This window comes from Anopheles funestus, chromosome 3RL (assembly GCF_943734845.2).
Source record: "Anopheles funestus chromosome 3RL, idAnoFuneDA-416_04, whole genome shotgun sequence".
Taxonomy (NCBI): Eukaryota; Metazoa; Arthropoda; class Insecta; order Diptera; family Culicidae; genus Anopheles; species Anopheles funestus.
This window is the reverse complement of record NC_064599.1, coordinates 48,747,621-48,761,663: the sequence shown is the minus strand read 5'-3', so window position 1 is coordinate 48,761,663 and position 14,043 is coordinate 48,747,621. Positions and strand designations below refer to the sequence as shown.

Genomic DNA, 14,043 nt, shown 5'->3' with positions numbered 1-14,043 from the left:
ATGCCGAGACTATAGTATGATGTGGCATTCTACATTTACAACTTCCTTCCTGAATTATCTCGACATTGCTGCTTTGCCCACACGGAACATCCATAATAAAACTGATCAGTTTGTCGGAAGTGCCATCAATTTGCTTCGGTTGATAACAGATAGCTCAATTCAAGCGACCGCCAACGTGTACATTGCTGATCCGTTACATGTTTCCTATATAAACGATAAAAGGTACTTCACTGTATGAATTATAGCGGAGTGCTGGAAAATGAAAGGTAAGAAAGTGATGATGTAAACAAGTGTTCTTAGTTCTATAGTTAAAACAGTCTGCCATCGGTTAAATGAAACTTTGTACTTATCATGCTTCAGCTCCAGTGGCGACCATACTAGGATGCCTGCTGCTAGCGGGCTCGATCCAGGCTTACAACGAAATATGTATCGGTGTACCTAACCTTACTTACGTGAGAAGCCCTCAAGCATGCTACCTTTACTACGCCTGTATAGACGGTCAGGCATATGGATACACATGTCCCGATGATCTTTGGTTCTCTATGGAGTTGCAACGTTGCGTGCCTCAGGATGAGGCAGACTGCGACATCGAACCAGCACCGGAGCTCCCGGAAGCACCACCGAGGCCTCCATCACCAGAATGCGAAGATGTGCCTGATTTTACCTATCTCGCGAGCACCACATCCTGTCAGTTTTATTACCAATGCATCGATAATATCGCCTTCCGGCTATCGTGCCCTCGTGGATACTGGTTCAGCATTGAGCTCGGCCGTTGCGGTAATCGGTTTGAAGTTGAGTGTGACATAGATGAACCGACGCTAACACCAACGCTCCCCACTCCTGGTCCTTCAGAACCAAATCTTTGCTTTGGTCGTCCCAACTTTTCGTACGTACAGCATCCACAATTTTGTCAGTTATTCTACTACTGCCTGAATGGTACACCCTTCCCCATGATCTGCCGGAACGGATTCTTCTTCGAAGAAAACATTCAGGATTGCATTCCGGAGGAAGAGGCACAGTGTAGTAATCCAGGATTACCGGGATCAACTCCAGGGCCAACACCAGGAATTTGCAACAATGTAGAAGACGGTGTGATGGTTATCAATCCGCAGTTCTGCAATCAGTATTATGTCTGTGTGGAAGGCACTGCGTATCCGACACTTTGTCCCGACGGTACATGGTTCGACGACGAGCAGCAATCCTGTGGTAATCCTATTGATGTTTTTTGCCCAAATGGTCCACCAACCACACCGACTCCGAACGTGTGCGTCGGCATTGACGACGGTGAGTATGTACCCAGCCCACAACGCTGCGAAGCATATTACGTTTGCGCCGATGGTATCGGATATATTCTGTACTGCTCACCCGGACTATGGTTCGATCAAACCACTCGCGAGTGCATCTCACCTGCCGATGCTATATGCAACGTGCCCACACCTCCTACTCCACCTCCAACACCAACTATACCGCCTACTGTACCGCCTACCGGACCACCAGAACAGGGTAACCAGCAGTGTATTGGACTCCCCAATGGTACCTATGTACCTAGCCTAGACGACTGCAGCCGTTTCTATATCTGCTTCAATGAGGGTGCATATCCGAGCAATTGCCTCGGTGGCTTGTACTTCAACCCGGAAACGATGCTTTGCGATTTGCCGGAGAATGTGCAGTGTAATGTTAGCCGTCAAAAATTAGACGCCTAGTAATCGGCACTTACAAACTCAACAATTCTGTCTTATGAAAGTTCCAATAAATTTTGCTCTCAGTTTATCGCCCGACATATAGAAACCTGACCAATTCTTATCTGAGCGCTTCCTTTGGTGGTTTATTGACTTCCGAGGACACATAAGGTGTATAAAACAGGCTTCCATTGAAGGTGAATCTGTTCAGTGTATTTTAAGTTTACTGCGATGTGGTCGTTATTTCTAGTTGCCCTACAGCTTTTCTTGGTATCACAGAAGTCCACTTTGGCTGATGATGACCGTTGTCAGAATGTTCCAAACCTAAGCTACATTCCTAGTCCAAACGCTTGCTACCTATACTACAACTGTATCGATGGTAACGCATATCCACAAATCTGCCCGCAGGATGAATGGTTTTCTATGCAGCAGCAGCAGTGCGTACCGAAAGAGCAATCGGAATGCGATTTAGCCGAACCTCCCGCACTGCCAGAAGCGCCAGCTCCAGAACCATCACCTTTATGTGACGATATACCAAACTTCCGTTACGTGGCCAACGTTGACTCTTGCCAGTGGTATTATCAGTGTATCGATCGGATCGCATATCTTGTATCCTGTCCGTTGTTTTACTGGTTCGACGAAACACTTCAGCGCTGTGGAACGCAATTTGATGTGGAATGTGATCATGTGCAAACAACCACCACACCGGTTGCAACACCTCCTACTGTGGATCCTCTTGATATATGCTATGGCCAACCAGACACCACTTTAATCCCTAGTAATACGCTATGTGACCGATATTACTCCTGCTATCAGAATGTAGCTTACCCGAACAATTGTCCAAATGGATTGTGGTTTAATCCAGAAACAGGCGAGTGTGACGATCCAGAAAATGTGGAATGTGCCGCTAATACAATATCACCTGAATGAGTGTTACCCTGCAAACGAACTTATCATCCGGCACTTTCCTCAACTTTGGGCACCGAAACAAGTTGCAATCTTGTTGTTATTCACGTCACTTATGTGAGTGTCTGTCTGTACCGTTATACACGTTCCTGTACCAAGCTTCAAACGATTGTTTGATTATGATTTTATCTTATACGTCAACATGTGAACCAGATTAGCCAAAAAATCCGAGTTTCAGGAAACAATTAAACCGTCTCGTCTGAGTTGCTTTCGTGTTATCACTGGTCAATAAAAAAAACTCTGATAACGACCTAACCACCAACACGACATTTGGCCGTGACGTCATGTGTTCTTGCTTACAATTCTTATTAATATTCGAAAAAATACAGGAACAATCAAAGATTTTAATTGTTTACAATGTTGAATTGTCTAATAAAAGTAGCAAGCTAGTATTGTAAACATTAAAGTTTTTGACAATTCCAATATTCCAAAATTAGCTTTTCGTTTATGAAGGTGAATATATGGAGGTGATATATTTTTTTTTTCACCATTTGCAAATTAACTTCTATGTACATATGTATATCTAATCAAATAGCATTGCTGCAGTAGCAGCAGTGGATTAATTTCTTGTGATTCGTTATACTTTATACCGTTATGCCTCTCTAGGGCCATATATCACTATGCCTAATCTAGTGCTGATAAATACATTACGCCGACATGATCGACCAACGATTTTCGCACAATTTTTCTTATATAGGACCATGTTTTAAAGGTATCTCACATTATTTTCAGGGTTATACTGCACCAGACATACAGCGAGTGAAAATGAACAAATTTTGGACCATTTTTGCCGTTACGCTATGCTGTCTAGTTGGCAGCTCAATACAATCTTCGTCGTCGTCGTCGTCGTCATCGTCAAGTGAATCAAACGAAAACGGACGACCCCCATGGGTATCCACTGGGCGCCCACCATGGGTATCAACTGGACGACCCCCGATCAATCGCAACCGATGTGATAGCGTACCAGAAGGAAGCCTCTTCCCTGCCCCGAACTGTGCCAACTTCATTACCTGTGAAGGTGGTAGTGAACGCGAGGTAGCCTGTGTTCCTGAAGGTACACTCTTCGATCACGAACGCCTTGTGTGTGATCATCCTGAGTTTGTGACGTGCTACAGCCAGGAAAATCGATGCACTGGCCGACAAAATGGTACTCTCATTCCGGCGGAATCCTGCTCCAACTTTATCATCTGCATGAATGAGATTGAAAACGAGGAGGTAACCTGTGCTCCGGCGGGAACTCTGTTTGATCATCAGCGTGAAGTTTGTGACTATCCGGAAAATGTGTTATGCTGGGAAAGTGACATGTGTGCTGGTCGTCCAGATGGCTCTCTTGCCCCTTCGCGGAACTGCAGCAACTTCTTCATTTGCGAGGATGGTGCTATATTTGAAGAAATAACATGCCAACCGCAAGGAACGCATTTTGACTGGGAGCGAGAAGTGTGCGACATTCCGGAAAACGTGAAATGTTGGGAATCAGGATCGAATGGCAACAGTACGGATCGACCTCCTACATCTTCCGTTGCACCAACCCGTCCTCCACTGGACGTTAACGTGCCTAACGACATATGTCGGGGAGTTACGGTAGGAATGATTGCACATCCAACGGACTGCACGCAATATGTGATTTGCGTCTTAGGACAGCCTACCATTCAACGATGTCCCGATAATTTCATCTTTATCTCAGAGCTTGCCACGTGTGGTTTTGGTGATCCGAATACCTGTGTTGCTAGCCGAACATGGGTAGAGGTTTACCAGAGAGTCGTTTCATATGTCCATTAGAATTATTGTGAACGCAGCTAATATCTTTGAATATTATCATTGTCGTGATAATGTTTACTTCTGATCAATTACGGATATTTAGAAAATAAATTAAGAACATCTGTTATCCTGAATGCGCGTCGATAGTTGTCATTTATTGAATAATATTGACTATATAATAACATAAGGATTTCACAATCAATAAATACAATGAATTTAAATATTAAAACATTGAAATGAATGTAATCCTCTCCCAAGTTCTTGCCTGTTGTATTAAACGTGCTATAAGTGATATTAGTTAATCCACAAATTTGTAAAATTTGTATTTGTTACATCATTACACGTTTTTCTTTATGCCTATATTGAATTATAGCTTATACGACATTGCTCACCTTTTCACTAAGTTATTTATCCTGTGCAGAAAACACGTTCATACCCTAATTTTCCCAACATCATATTTTTCAAAACAGCAAATTTTAATTTCAGTGTATCTAAAGGCCGGTTTATATGTATGTTCATACTATTTGCGTAAACTGGACTGCTCACGCCAGTTTACGCAGTTATATTGTTGCGTGTTAAAAAAGTATGTTCAAAAAATTTGACTAAAACAAAGTGGCAAAATCAAATTTGTTTCGGACAGATATTTGCCTTAAGATTCCATCTTGGGTGAAATTTGAGAGTGTAAACGGGATCCAAGCCAATCCCACGGTGTTTGGCAGGCGTATCCGTGCTCTTCCGGCGTATAAAGTAGTTTTTTTTATTCAAAATGGCGAGTGCAGTCGAGTTTACCCAAATGGTATGTGCTTGTAAACAGGATCACATTGGTTAGATTAATTTGCACAAACTGGCATGTACAAACCGAGTTGTGGTTATGGCACGAACATGTAAACCGGCATTAAGCCAGTTCTACTTATTAACCTCGATCTTAAGAAAGTTTTTTTTTTAATTTTTAACGTGGTTCTTTTCTAACAAACCGTGATTTGAAATATAAATATCTAAATTCAAAATTAATTTATTTATTTATCTATTTTTGACCATAGTGGCATTTCGCCGTATTCTCAATCCGAAAATTAGTTGCTATGTAAAACGTTACACATCAAGTTGCAATTATCGAATACAGTTGAACAAGAAATGGTTATGCTACTACATTGATAACATGCGGATTCTACTGAATCGAATTAACAATATCTAATCACATTCAACAAATACGCAATCGCCATATCAGGTACTATCTTACCCCACAAAGTGTTCACAACTCGCCTTAAGTCTTCGATAACTGATTTGGTATTATGGGCATCGGTTAAACGCCAAATTTTCCAAATCGCCCTATAAAGCTTCAACTCAACCCAGCATTCTGCATCAGTTTGTGTACGACCGCGAAAAGAACCATTGTACAATCGAATATGGAGAAACTACTCTTAATCGCTGGCCTATGCTGCCTCATGGGTGCAGGATTAGCTACCTTCCAGCGTCAATCGATCCTGATACAAGGCAACTTTGTGCCTCGTAACTCGTCGGCCGACAGAGGTCGCTGCCAAGGTCAACCGGATGGCACACTATTCCCGTCATCAAACTGCTCGAATTTTATGAATTGTGAGGGTGGCCGAGAAGTAGAAGTTGAATGCCTGCCGACAGGTACCTTGTACGACTATGCACGTGAAGTGTGTGATCATCCTGAGTTTGTAACTTGCTGGACTGAAGAAAATCGTTGCACTGGACGTCAAAACGGAACCCTCATTCCTGCCACGAACTGCACCAACTTCATAATCTGTATGAACGAGCTAGAAAATGAAGAGGTCACCTGCGCACCTGCTGGCACGCTGTTCGATTACCAGCGAGAGGTGTGCGACCATCCTGAGAATGTGCAGTGCTATGAAGGTGGTGCTTGTGCTGGACGCCCGGATGGTTCTTTGGCGCCTTCTCGCAACTGCAGTAACTTCTTCCGCTGCGAAAATGAAGACATTGCTGAGGAAATCAACTGCCAGCCGCAGGGAACATATTTCGACTGGCAACGAGAGGTATGTGATCATCCGGAAAATGTCGAATGTGCTGAATCGGGACCATCAGGAAACAGTACCGTGGCACCACCGTTGCCAACAGATGCACCAACCCGTCCGCCACTGGATCCAAGTGTTCCCACGGATCTTTGTCGTGGCGTAACCGTTGGTATGTTGGAGCACCCGACAGATTGTACGCGTTACGTTATCTGTGTGTTGGGTCAACCCAATGTACAGCAGTGTCCGGAAAACTTCATCTTTATTGCGGAACTAGCAACCTGCGGTTTCGGTGATCCAGTGACGTGCGTGGCTAGCCAAACTTGGATTGAAGCATACCGACGTGCTACTTCTTACGTTCGCTAAGTAAATGTTTCATGATATCTATTCTTCGTTCCCGAATAAAACAATAGCAAATGCACTGTGTGCTGTTTGTAAACCTTCAATATGAAGCGCCGCAGAAAAAAAAGAAAATATAACTTTTGTTTATTGCACCCTTGTCACCGCCAGACAAGTGAGCAGTGTTGTTAAACAAGTGATCTGTTGATTTTGTCTGGTTCATTATCTCCACAGCTTCAGCGCTGTGAAACGGTATTTAAGCTAAGTGAAGGTTGGACATCGTACCATACTCGAATCTCGACAAGATGAACAAGAAACTGTGCATTCTACTCGTGCTGGTCGTATTCTGCTCAGCCACCTTGGCCGGCAAGAGCAAGGAAACATCAAAGGAAAAATCCAAGGAAAATTCTAAGGAGAAATCCAAAGAAGATTCTGATTCGAAGGAGAAATCCAACGAGAGCTCGTCAAAAGAGGTGCCGAATACAGAAGCACCGGCTACGACGACTGTAGCTTCGAGTGATAGATGTGCCGGACAGCCTGATGGCACCATACTTCCATCCTTAACCGCCTGTGCCAATTTCGTCACCTGCCAAGGCGAAGCCGAGACTGCTGAAGCTACTTGTGTGCCGAGTGGCACCATTTTCGATTCGACAAGAGGGGTGTGCGATTATGAGCCCAATGCACTATGCACGATAGAAGGTGAAACCACGACCGAAGCAGCTGCTCCGGAACCAGAACCAACGACTGCTCCGGAACCAACGCAAAACGAGTTGAAGGGTATGTGCAAAGGAGTTATCATTGACATGATTTCTCATCCTGGTAACTGCAACAAGTACATCATTTGTGTTCTGGGCAAGCCAAACATCCAGTCTTGTGGAAAAAATCAAGTGTTTTACTCAGATATTAAGCTCTGCGCTTTTGGTGATCCTAAAACTTGCTAAAGAAAATTGTAACAATACTATACTCTCCGGTCATGAAATAAATCAAGCACTGTAAAAAGCAAACTTTTGTGTACTCTTGATTACACTGACGACATACCGCATAATCCCCCTCCTTAAAATCCGTTGTGGTCTAACAGATGTCTAAGAGCTCTTAAGGCGGATAAGAAGCGTTCGTTCCGGCCTCTAAGGCGTGCTCGAACATCCCATGTCATGCTAGTCTATAAGTATGGTTTTTCTCCATATCGTATTTATATCAGGGCTATAGGTCATATTTAGCGCGCCTTTAGTTTAAATTTTCTACTTACCTTCGATCGTTTTGGCGTCTTTACAATGCTCATCGTAAAGCCAATGGTATCTCCTCCACTAGTTCCCGGGGCGATGACGTGGCTGATACACCCTCTGGCAGCTGCGAACTGTTCGCAAAGCATTTTTCGGACGTGTTTGTTGTTCCATGTTGCAGAACAGTGTCTCTCTCCAAAAGCTTATTCTACACACCTAGCAACGTCTTTAGCTGTAACACAGTCGAATGAAAAGAAAATGCGATGCTACTAACTCTAACAAAACTTAAGATATCTTTAGCTCCCAGATCAGATGGAATACCATCCTGTGTCCTAAAGAATTGTGTGTAGTGTCTTTCCCCTTCAATTTTCAAGATCGTTCCCTGTTTTCAACATCGTTTAGTAAAGTTGGCGATCGCCATCATCTGTGCTATGAATCCAACCAATTCAATCAGTTATATATTATAACTAGCTCATCCGGCAAACCTAGCTTTGCCCTTAAACATGCGTTTTGTAATTAAAGCAAACATTGTGAGAGTTCAATCTTGATTCGTGTGGTATTATTAGAGTGGCGATTTGAGAAAATCGTTGATTAATTGAAAATTCTTAAATTATTGCCATTCTTAATCCAAATGATAATCCCAAATGATAATCAAAACAATTTTTCTTCTTTTTTGTGGCTCTTCTTCTTTTCTGCTACTTCAGGAGGCATTTCTGGCTTTCCTTGACGATTGGGTTTTATACCAGGTCCTTCCGTGCAAGGCGCTAATTCTACATGCAAATCACTAAACATTTTTTTAATTATTCACACACTTATCTAACTTTTTACTTATTTATCACCCACTTTTTGCTTTAAAGAATAAAATTGCACTAATAAATCGTCATGTGTACCTACTTTGATTGATTTGTTCGTTAGAAGCTTTTGGTCTCAGTAGTGTTCAACATTATTCGTGTTGAAAAAATAGCTATGCCTACTTGATAACTCCCGTAGGAAAAACAGAAAAGAACTCATAGTATTGGCCAGAGGCCACCTAGCGAAACAAACTATAGCGCTAAACCTATTCTCATACCTAACGAACGTTTAGCGAAAGTTTCATACAAATCGGTTCAGCCGTTTCGGAGGAGTTTGCACACTAACACCGCGACACGAGAATTTTATAGATATAGATATAAATGTACTTAGTGGCTAAGTACATTTCTCCTCAACAGTCTTATGTGTTTTGTGTCTTTCGTGATGTCTAATATCGTTTGTAAACGTCAAGTAGATGTTATTTACAATGATTTTAAAGCAACTTTTGATAGTCTTCCCCACAATTGTCTTCCCCAATGCTTTTAGCTAAACTTGCGAAACTAGCATTTAATAAATAACTATCAACTTATCCAATTTTCAGGAACGTCTAAGCCATCAAGGTATATTTTTACCACGTTACCGGAAAATCAGTTCTTCTAAATCGAAAGGAAAATTCGAAAGAAATTCTGGTAGGAAAACCTAAATTTTCAAGTATGGCTAATCTAACAATGATTACAATATTATTCGGCACGAACGTACATAGAATCCTTAGTGTAATAGCTATGAATTTTGAGATAAGTGTGTACCTACCCATGATGTTCAAAATCAAAATATCCATTACATAATAAACGCATAATCTCAGTTTATCGATACTCACGTGCTTACGTATGCGACGCTTCACATACAATCAGTAGATTAAACAGATATATTTAATCTTTAAACAGACTGTTGATGCAGTTTCTGTTTCTTTTACAACTCTGTCTGGCATATGGTAAATGTTTTTCATTTTTTCCCATTCTGTGTACAACACAATTTACAGCTCGCTTTGAGGGTCTTCCTGAACGCCCTGTAATTACGTCATAGTCTGCAAAATTTACACAAATTTGTCTACACCGTCTCGGGCATTGTGGGAATGGTCCTAATCCACTACTGTCCAGACAAGTCAATGAAGCACGCTCGCTAATGATAACAACGGCATATCACTGTGCCTTGTGTCCTTTCCGCAATCTTTTGTAGACGAAAAAAAAGCCGCTTGGCGGTTTTTGGCGCAGCTTTTAATTGGTTAATGACAAAGTTACACTCGCCAACAACGCTCCAGACGAACGGGCATCAACTACGTTGTTTGTGTAGTGGCGCTCAGTTCTTTGATTTATAGCTCTACGGAAATACATAATCTTCGTCTGGCTTTCAGACATATTTTTTCAGCACCCATTGTTGTTATTCTAGAATTTACCTTGTGGAGCGAATTTCGTACTTCGTATGACGTATCGCGCCGGTCTTGTAAACAGCACAGCAGTTGATAACAAAGTATGGTTTCCGTGATAAGTCAGGTGGATTTTTTCTTCTATCGACTGTGATAATATTTCGCGTCCTATCATTTCGTTAAGTTTATATTTCTTCATTTTGTTTTGTCTTACAAAATAATACATCCTACTTATGCATTCCTACTAATTTTGAAGACTCTATTTTGATGATGGCTATTTATGGCTATTATACTGAAATATCTCTCTTATACCGTGTGCCTGAAGCAGATACATATGATAATGTTATAAGATATAGTTGATCTCCTATTTCCTTCCAATAACAATTCATGGTAAACTAGTAATATACACCATAATGTAAGTGTGGAGTAAATAGAGTAGAAAATTGTGTTTTTTACACACCAGGAAATGTATTCCTTACACGTATTTAAATTGACAGATACATAAACGGACGCTATTTACAACCGAGTTCACGCGGGATATGGTGCATGTAAAAAGAAAAGAATTGAGAAGCAAATGTATTCCATCCTCATAGCCATAAGTTTAGGGGAAAAATGTCTTTGTTTTAGGATTTGTTGAATTTCTTGTGTCACATATTAAATTTACTTTAAAAAAACACACCGTCTACTTAGTAAATACGGTCTACGAAATTTAAAAATGTATCATCTGGTTATTATTTACATTAAATTTGTTCAATGACTAACAAGATCAACTGCATGTGACAGTAATTTGAATCATCGGAATCTTTCACACATCTTCGATGAAGTACTTCGTTTGATTGAGAGCTTCGCAACTCATCGCATACGTAGTCAATGCATCGAAATATGAAATGAATGTATGGATTCGTTGTTTTTCTGTTATTCTTACATGTATAAGTTATATGTTATTCTTATATATGTATATATGTTATTGTTACATATTTAAGCTTAAATATATATGAAGTATACAAAATTATAAAATAGCATGCTTGTGACTCGAACTGCAGAATGAGGTTTCATACATTTGAAGTAATTAACAGCCCTGTCTCGTTAAGCAAATTATAAGCATATTATTATTATGCGATCAGACTGCAACCGTTGACCTCGCCCTAATTCTATGAATGCATCAATTAACATGACAAATAAAATAAGTAAGTAAAATCAAATAAAACAATATTTGAATCAATTATCTAAACAATAATAAAAGTAAAGCTTCATTGAATAGGCCTTGAAGATAAAAAAAATTATACAAATAAACAATAATGTAATAAATAATATAATGGAGCAAAGAAGTTTGTATACAATTTTTTCCACTATCTGTTTATGAATGTACAATACGAACAAGTGTGACTAATTCAACCCGGAATAGAAATGACTATCTAGATGTTTGCAACTGTTCAGGTCGTTGAAAGTCATACAGACCCCTTTAAAATGTTGTTACTTGGAATAAATATGTAATCATCAAGTTCAGCTTCTTGGCATTTCAAACATACAAACCATTCGGCTGACTGCTATAACAGCATGCTCTAGGTCGTTTTTTTTGAGTCGGTTTAGTGTTTGTGGCTCGATTTTGATATTACTTACTACTCAAGACAGCAGCTAAACAATCATCGCAAAAGTGCAGCTCTTGGATATTGCAACAGAAAAATGGAAATATTTTGTTTTTCATGATATCAACAAAAACGTACATCTATTCTTTGGAAATTTATCGCTCGCGAAAGTAGCGCAAAAAATGCATTTTAAACGCAGACTACAAATGAGATGGACACTTTTACGCTTTTCGTGTGCTATCGTGATCTTGCAAGAACGATAACTACATTTCAGATACGATCCGATAAGTATGTTTACCGAGTTTTCCAATTTATGCTACACACTGTCACTTAGACTGATATAGGTTTTACTACTCTTCTACCCGTCATTCCGTGATGTGCCAGTTCGGGGAATAAAAACCAATTCTTTAAAAGTGAAATTCTTCATTTCGTTCCACATAGGTGATCTGGACACTAACCAGCTCAACCGCAAGAGGGTAGTGTCTGTAATAACACGATTGCTAACTTTTAACATCGAAAATTTGTGCTGATCACACGTGCCAATCATGTACTCTCTAGCCGCGGCCTTGTTCGTCGGTATTGTGAGTGTCACGCTGGCATTCGATGAAGAATGCGTCGGTAAACGTAACGGAGCCACTTTTGCCGATGAGTACAGCTGCAGCCGGTACCGCATCTGTCTCGGCGGATATGTGTCGCATGGCGAATGCTCCTCCGGGCTCTACTGGGATAACTTCCGACGACTGTGCCTGCCAGCGATGCTAGTTTCATGCAAAGCAAAACTTCCCACAACCGTTCAAACAACGCCCTACGAGCCGCCGACCAGTGATGGCATTATTCTAGACGAAAATCATCACGGTCTGCCTGATGATTTTCAAAATGAGGAGTATAATTGTCCGTCGCATGGTGTACTGAGCATACCGCACCGACGTAGCTGCTCGCAGTACGTTCTGTGTTTTGACGGTACTGCCGTTCTGCAGCGATGTGCTCCAGGACTACACTTTAATGCGGCTCAAAGCCAGTGCACACTACCCAACATGGCAAACTGCGATTTACAGGAACATGTATGCCCCGAGAAGGACGATCCACAGAAGCTTGTGTTCGTTGCCGATCGCTTCGATTGTTCCAAGTGAGTTTTTTTAAAAAAGAGTGTCCCTCTCATGGAATACTAACTAATAACGCGTGTATTTGCTTTTCCTGTCCAGGTACTACTATTGCTACAATGGAAAGTTCCATCCACACAGTTGTGCTCCGGGACTGCACTGGGATCCAATCAACAACTGGTGCACAACAATCGCTGAATCCAAGTGTCAAAACTTCACTCCCTACAAGGAGGTGAACGAGCCGACGCTTGTGCCCAAAAAAGTTAGTTGCATGGACGATCAAGCTCGTTGGGTGAAACATCCAAAGAGTGAACGCCATTACTATCTCTGCTATAAGGGCAAATCCATGCTTAAGCGTTGTGACGATGGTCTCATCTGGGATGAGGCAACACACTCGTGCAACTATCAACACTGACCGAATAAATGTTACATTGCTTTTTGATTGGGCTTTTGCAAAATATCAAATAAACCAACGATACTACCATAACGGGAATGCAAATGCAAATGTGCAGATGATTAAATTGATTCTACTAATTGTGTTGATCGATTTTGTTTAACATCATGTGAAATTAACAAAAATAAACTGATGAAATAAACAACATTAACACAAAATATTACATGCAGATTGCATGCACTACAGCAATTCATGTTTTTCCTTTTATGTGAACTTTTGAAAACAGTTCACCGCCCGGTCAGTGTTTTCAAAATTAGGCTTCCCACGATCTGCAATAGTGGACCAATGCAAAATAAACCTTCCTGATTTAAGTTTGTCGGCAGTGCAACTTCAGTTTTGGGGTCCCCAACTTTTAGATTTATCCCCAACTACCATTCCGCTTAGGGTCTTCGAGAAACTTGGTCTGCCGCTGCCCCCGCACATCTTAACAACTCCCCACTCTATTAATTACATAATAATTTGGTGGACCCCACAACCCCAAATCACTTTACAAAAATTACAATAGAATCATTTGTAGAACGTAATTTTGCAATCTTGAGAACGTTTTCGATGTAATGACAAATCGTTTATATTATCTAATCTCTTCTTCGTTGTTTTATATAACTGACATAATGTAGATCGGCTATGTTCTTGATGTGAGATCTGGAGACTGTATCCTTCCGGGTATCTACACTGAGGTCACTCCCCTTTGGACTTTTTTTTGCACTGTAAACTTACTTCTAATATTGACTGGCC

The 14,043-nt window shown here is 41.0% G+C and overlaps 6 protein-coding genes across 6 annotated transcripts; all 6 read left to right on the top strand.

Moving 5' to 3' along the window:
- The first annotated feature begins 152 nt into the window (after positions 1–152).
- On the top strand, positions 153–1,778 carry LOC125771742 (uncharacterized). The gene is made up of 2 exons (XM_049442689.1): positions 153–266; positions 361–1,778. Exons 1-2 carry the CDS (start codon positions 260–262, stop codon positions 1,701–1,703), a joined length of 1,350 nt encoding a protein of 449 aa, XP_049298646.1. The 5' UTR covers positions 153–259; the 3' UTR covers positions 1,704–1,778.
- Positions 1,766–2,960, top strand: LOC125771751 (probable endochitinase). Its single transcript, XM_049442700.1, has one exon. It carries the CDS (start codon positions 1,911–1,913, stop codon positions 2,607–2,609), a length of 699 nt encoding a protein of 232 aa, XP_049298657.1. The 5' UTR covers positions 1,766–1,910; the 3' UTR covers positions 2,610–2,960.
- Positions 2,961–3,255: 295 nt separating this feature from the next.
- Positions 3,256–4,816, top strand: LOC125771744 (uncharacterized). Its single transcript, XM_049442692.1, has one exon. The coding sequence runs from the start codon at positions 3,303–3,305 to the stop codon at positions 4,422–4,424; it is 1,122 nt and encodes a 373-aa protein (XP_049298649.1). The 5' UTR covers positions 3,256–3,302; the 3' UTR covers positions 4,425–4,816.
- A 501-nt stretch (positions 4,817–5,317) lies between these two features.
- Positions 5,318–6,934, top strand: LOC125771747 (peritrophin-44-like). Its single transcript, XM_049442695.1, has one exon. It carries the CDS (start codon positions 5,807–5,809, stop codon positions 6,761–6,763), a length of 957 nt encoding a protein of 318 aa, XP_049298652.1. The 5' UTR covers positions 5,318–5,806; the 3' UTR covers positions 6,764–6,934.
- Positions 6,935–6,942: 8 nt separating this feature from the next.
- LOC125771753 (protein obstructor-E-like) lies at positions 6,943–7,740 on the top strand. The gene has a single exon (XM_049442702.1). It carries the CDS (start codon positions 7,042–7,044, stop codon positions 7,675–7,677), a length of 636 nt encoding a protein of 211 aa, XP_049298659.1. The 5' UTR covers positions 6,943–7,041; the 3' UTR covers positions 7,678–7,740.
- A 4,002-nt stretch (positions 7,741–11,742) lies between these two features.
- On the top strand, positions 11,743–13,516 carry LOC125771749 (probable chitinase 10). The gene is made up of 2 exons (XM_049442697.1): positions 11,743–12,880; positions 12,957–13,516. Exons 1-2 carry the CDS (start codon positions 12,300–12,302, stop codon positions 13,267–13,269), a joined length of 894 nt encoding a protein of 297 aa, XP_049298654.1. The 5' UTR covers positions 11,743–12,299; the 3' UTR covers positions 13,270–13,516.
- The last annotated feature ends 527 nt before the right edge of the window (positions 13,517–14,043 follow it).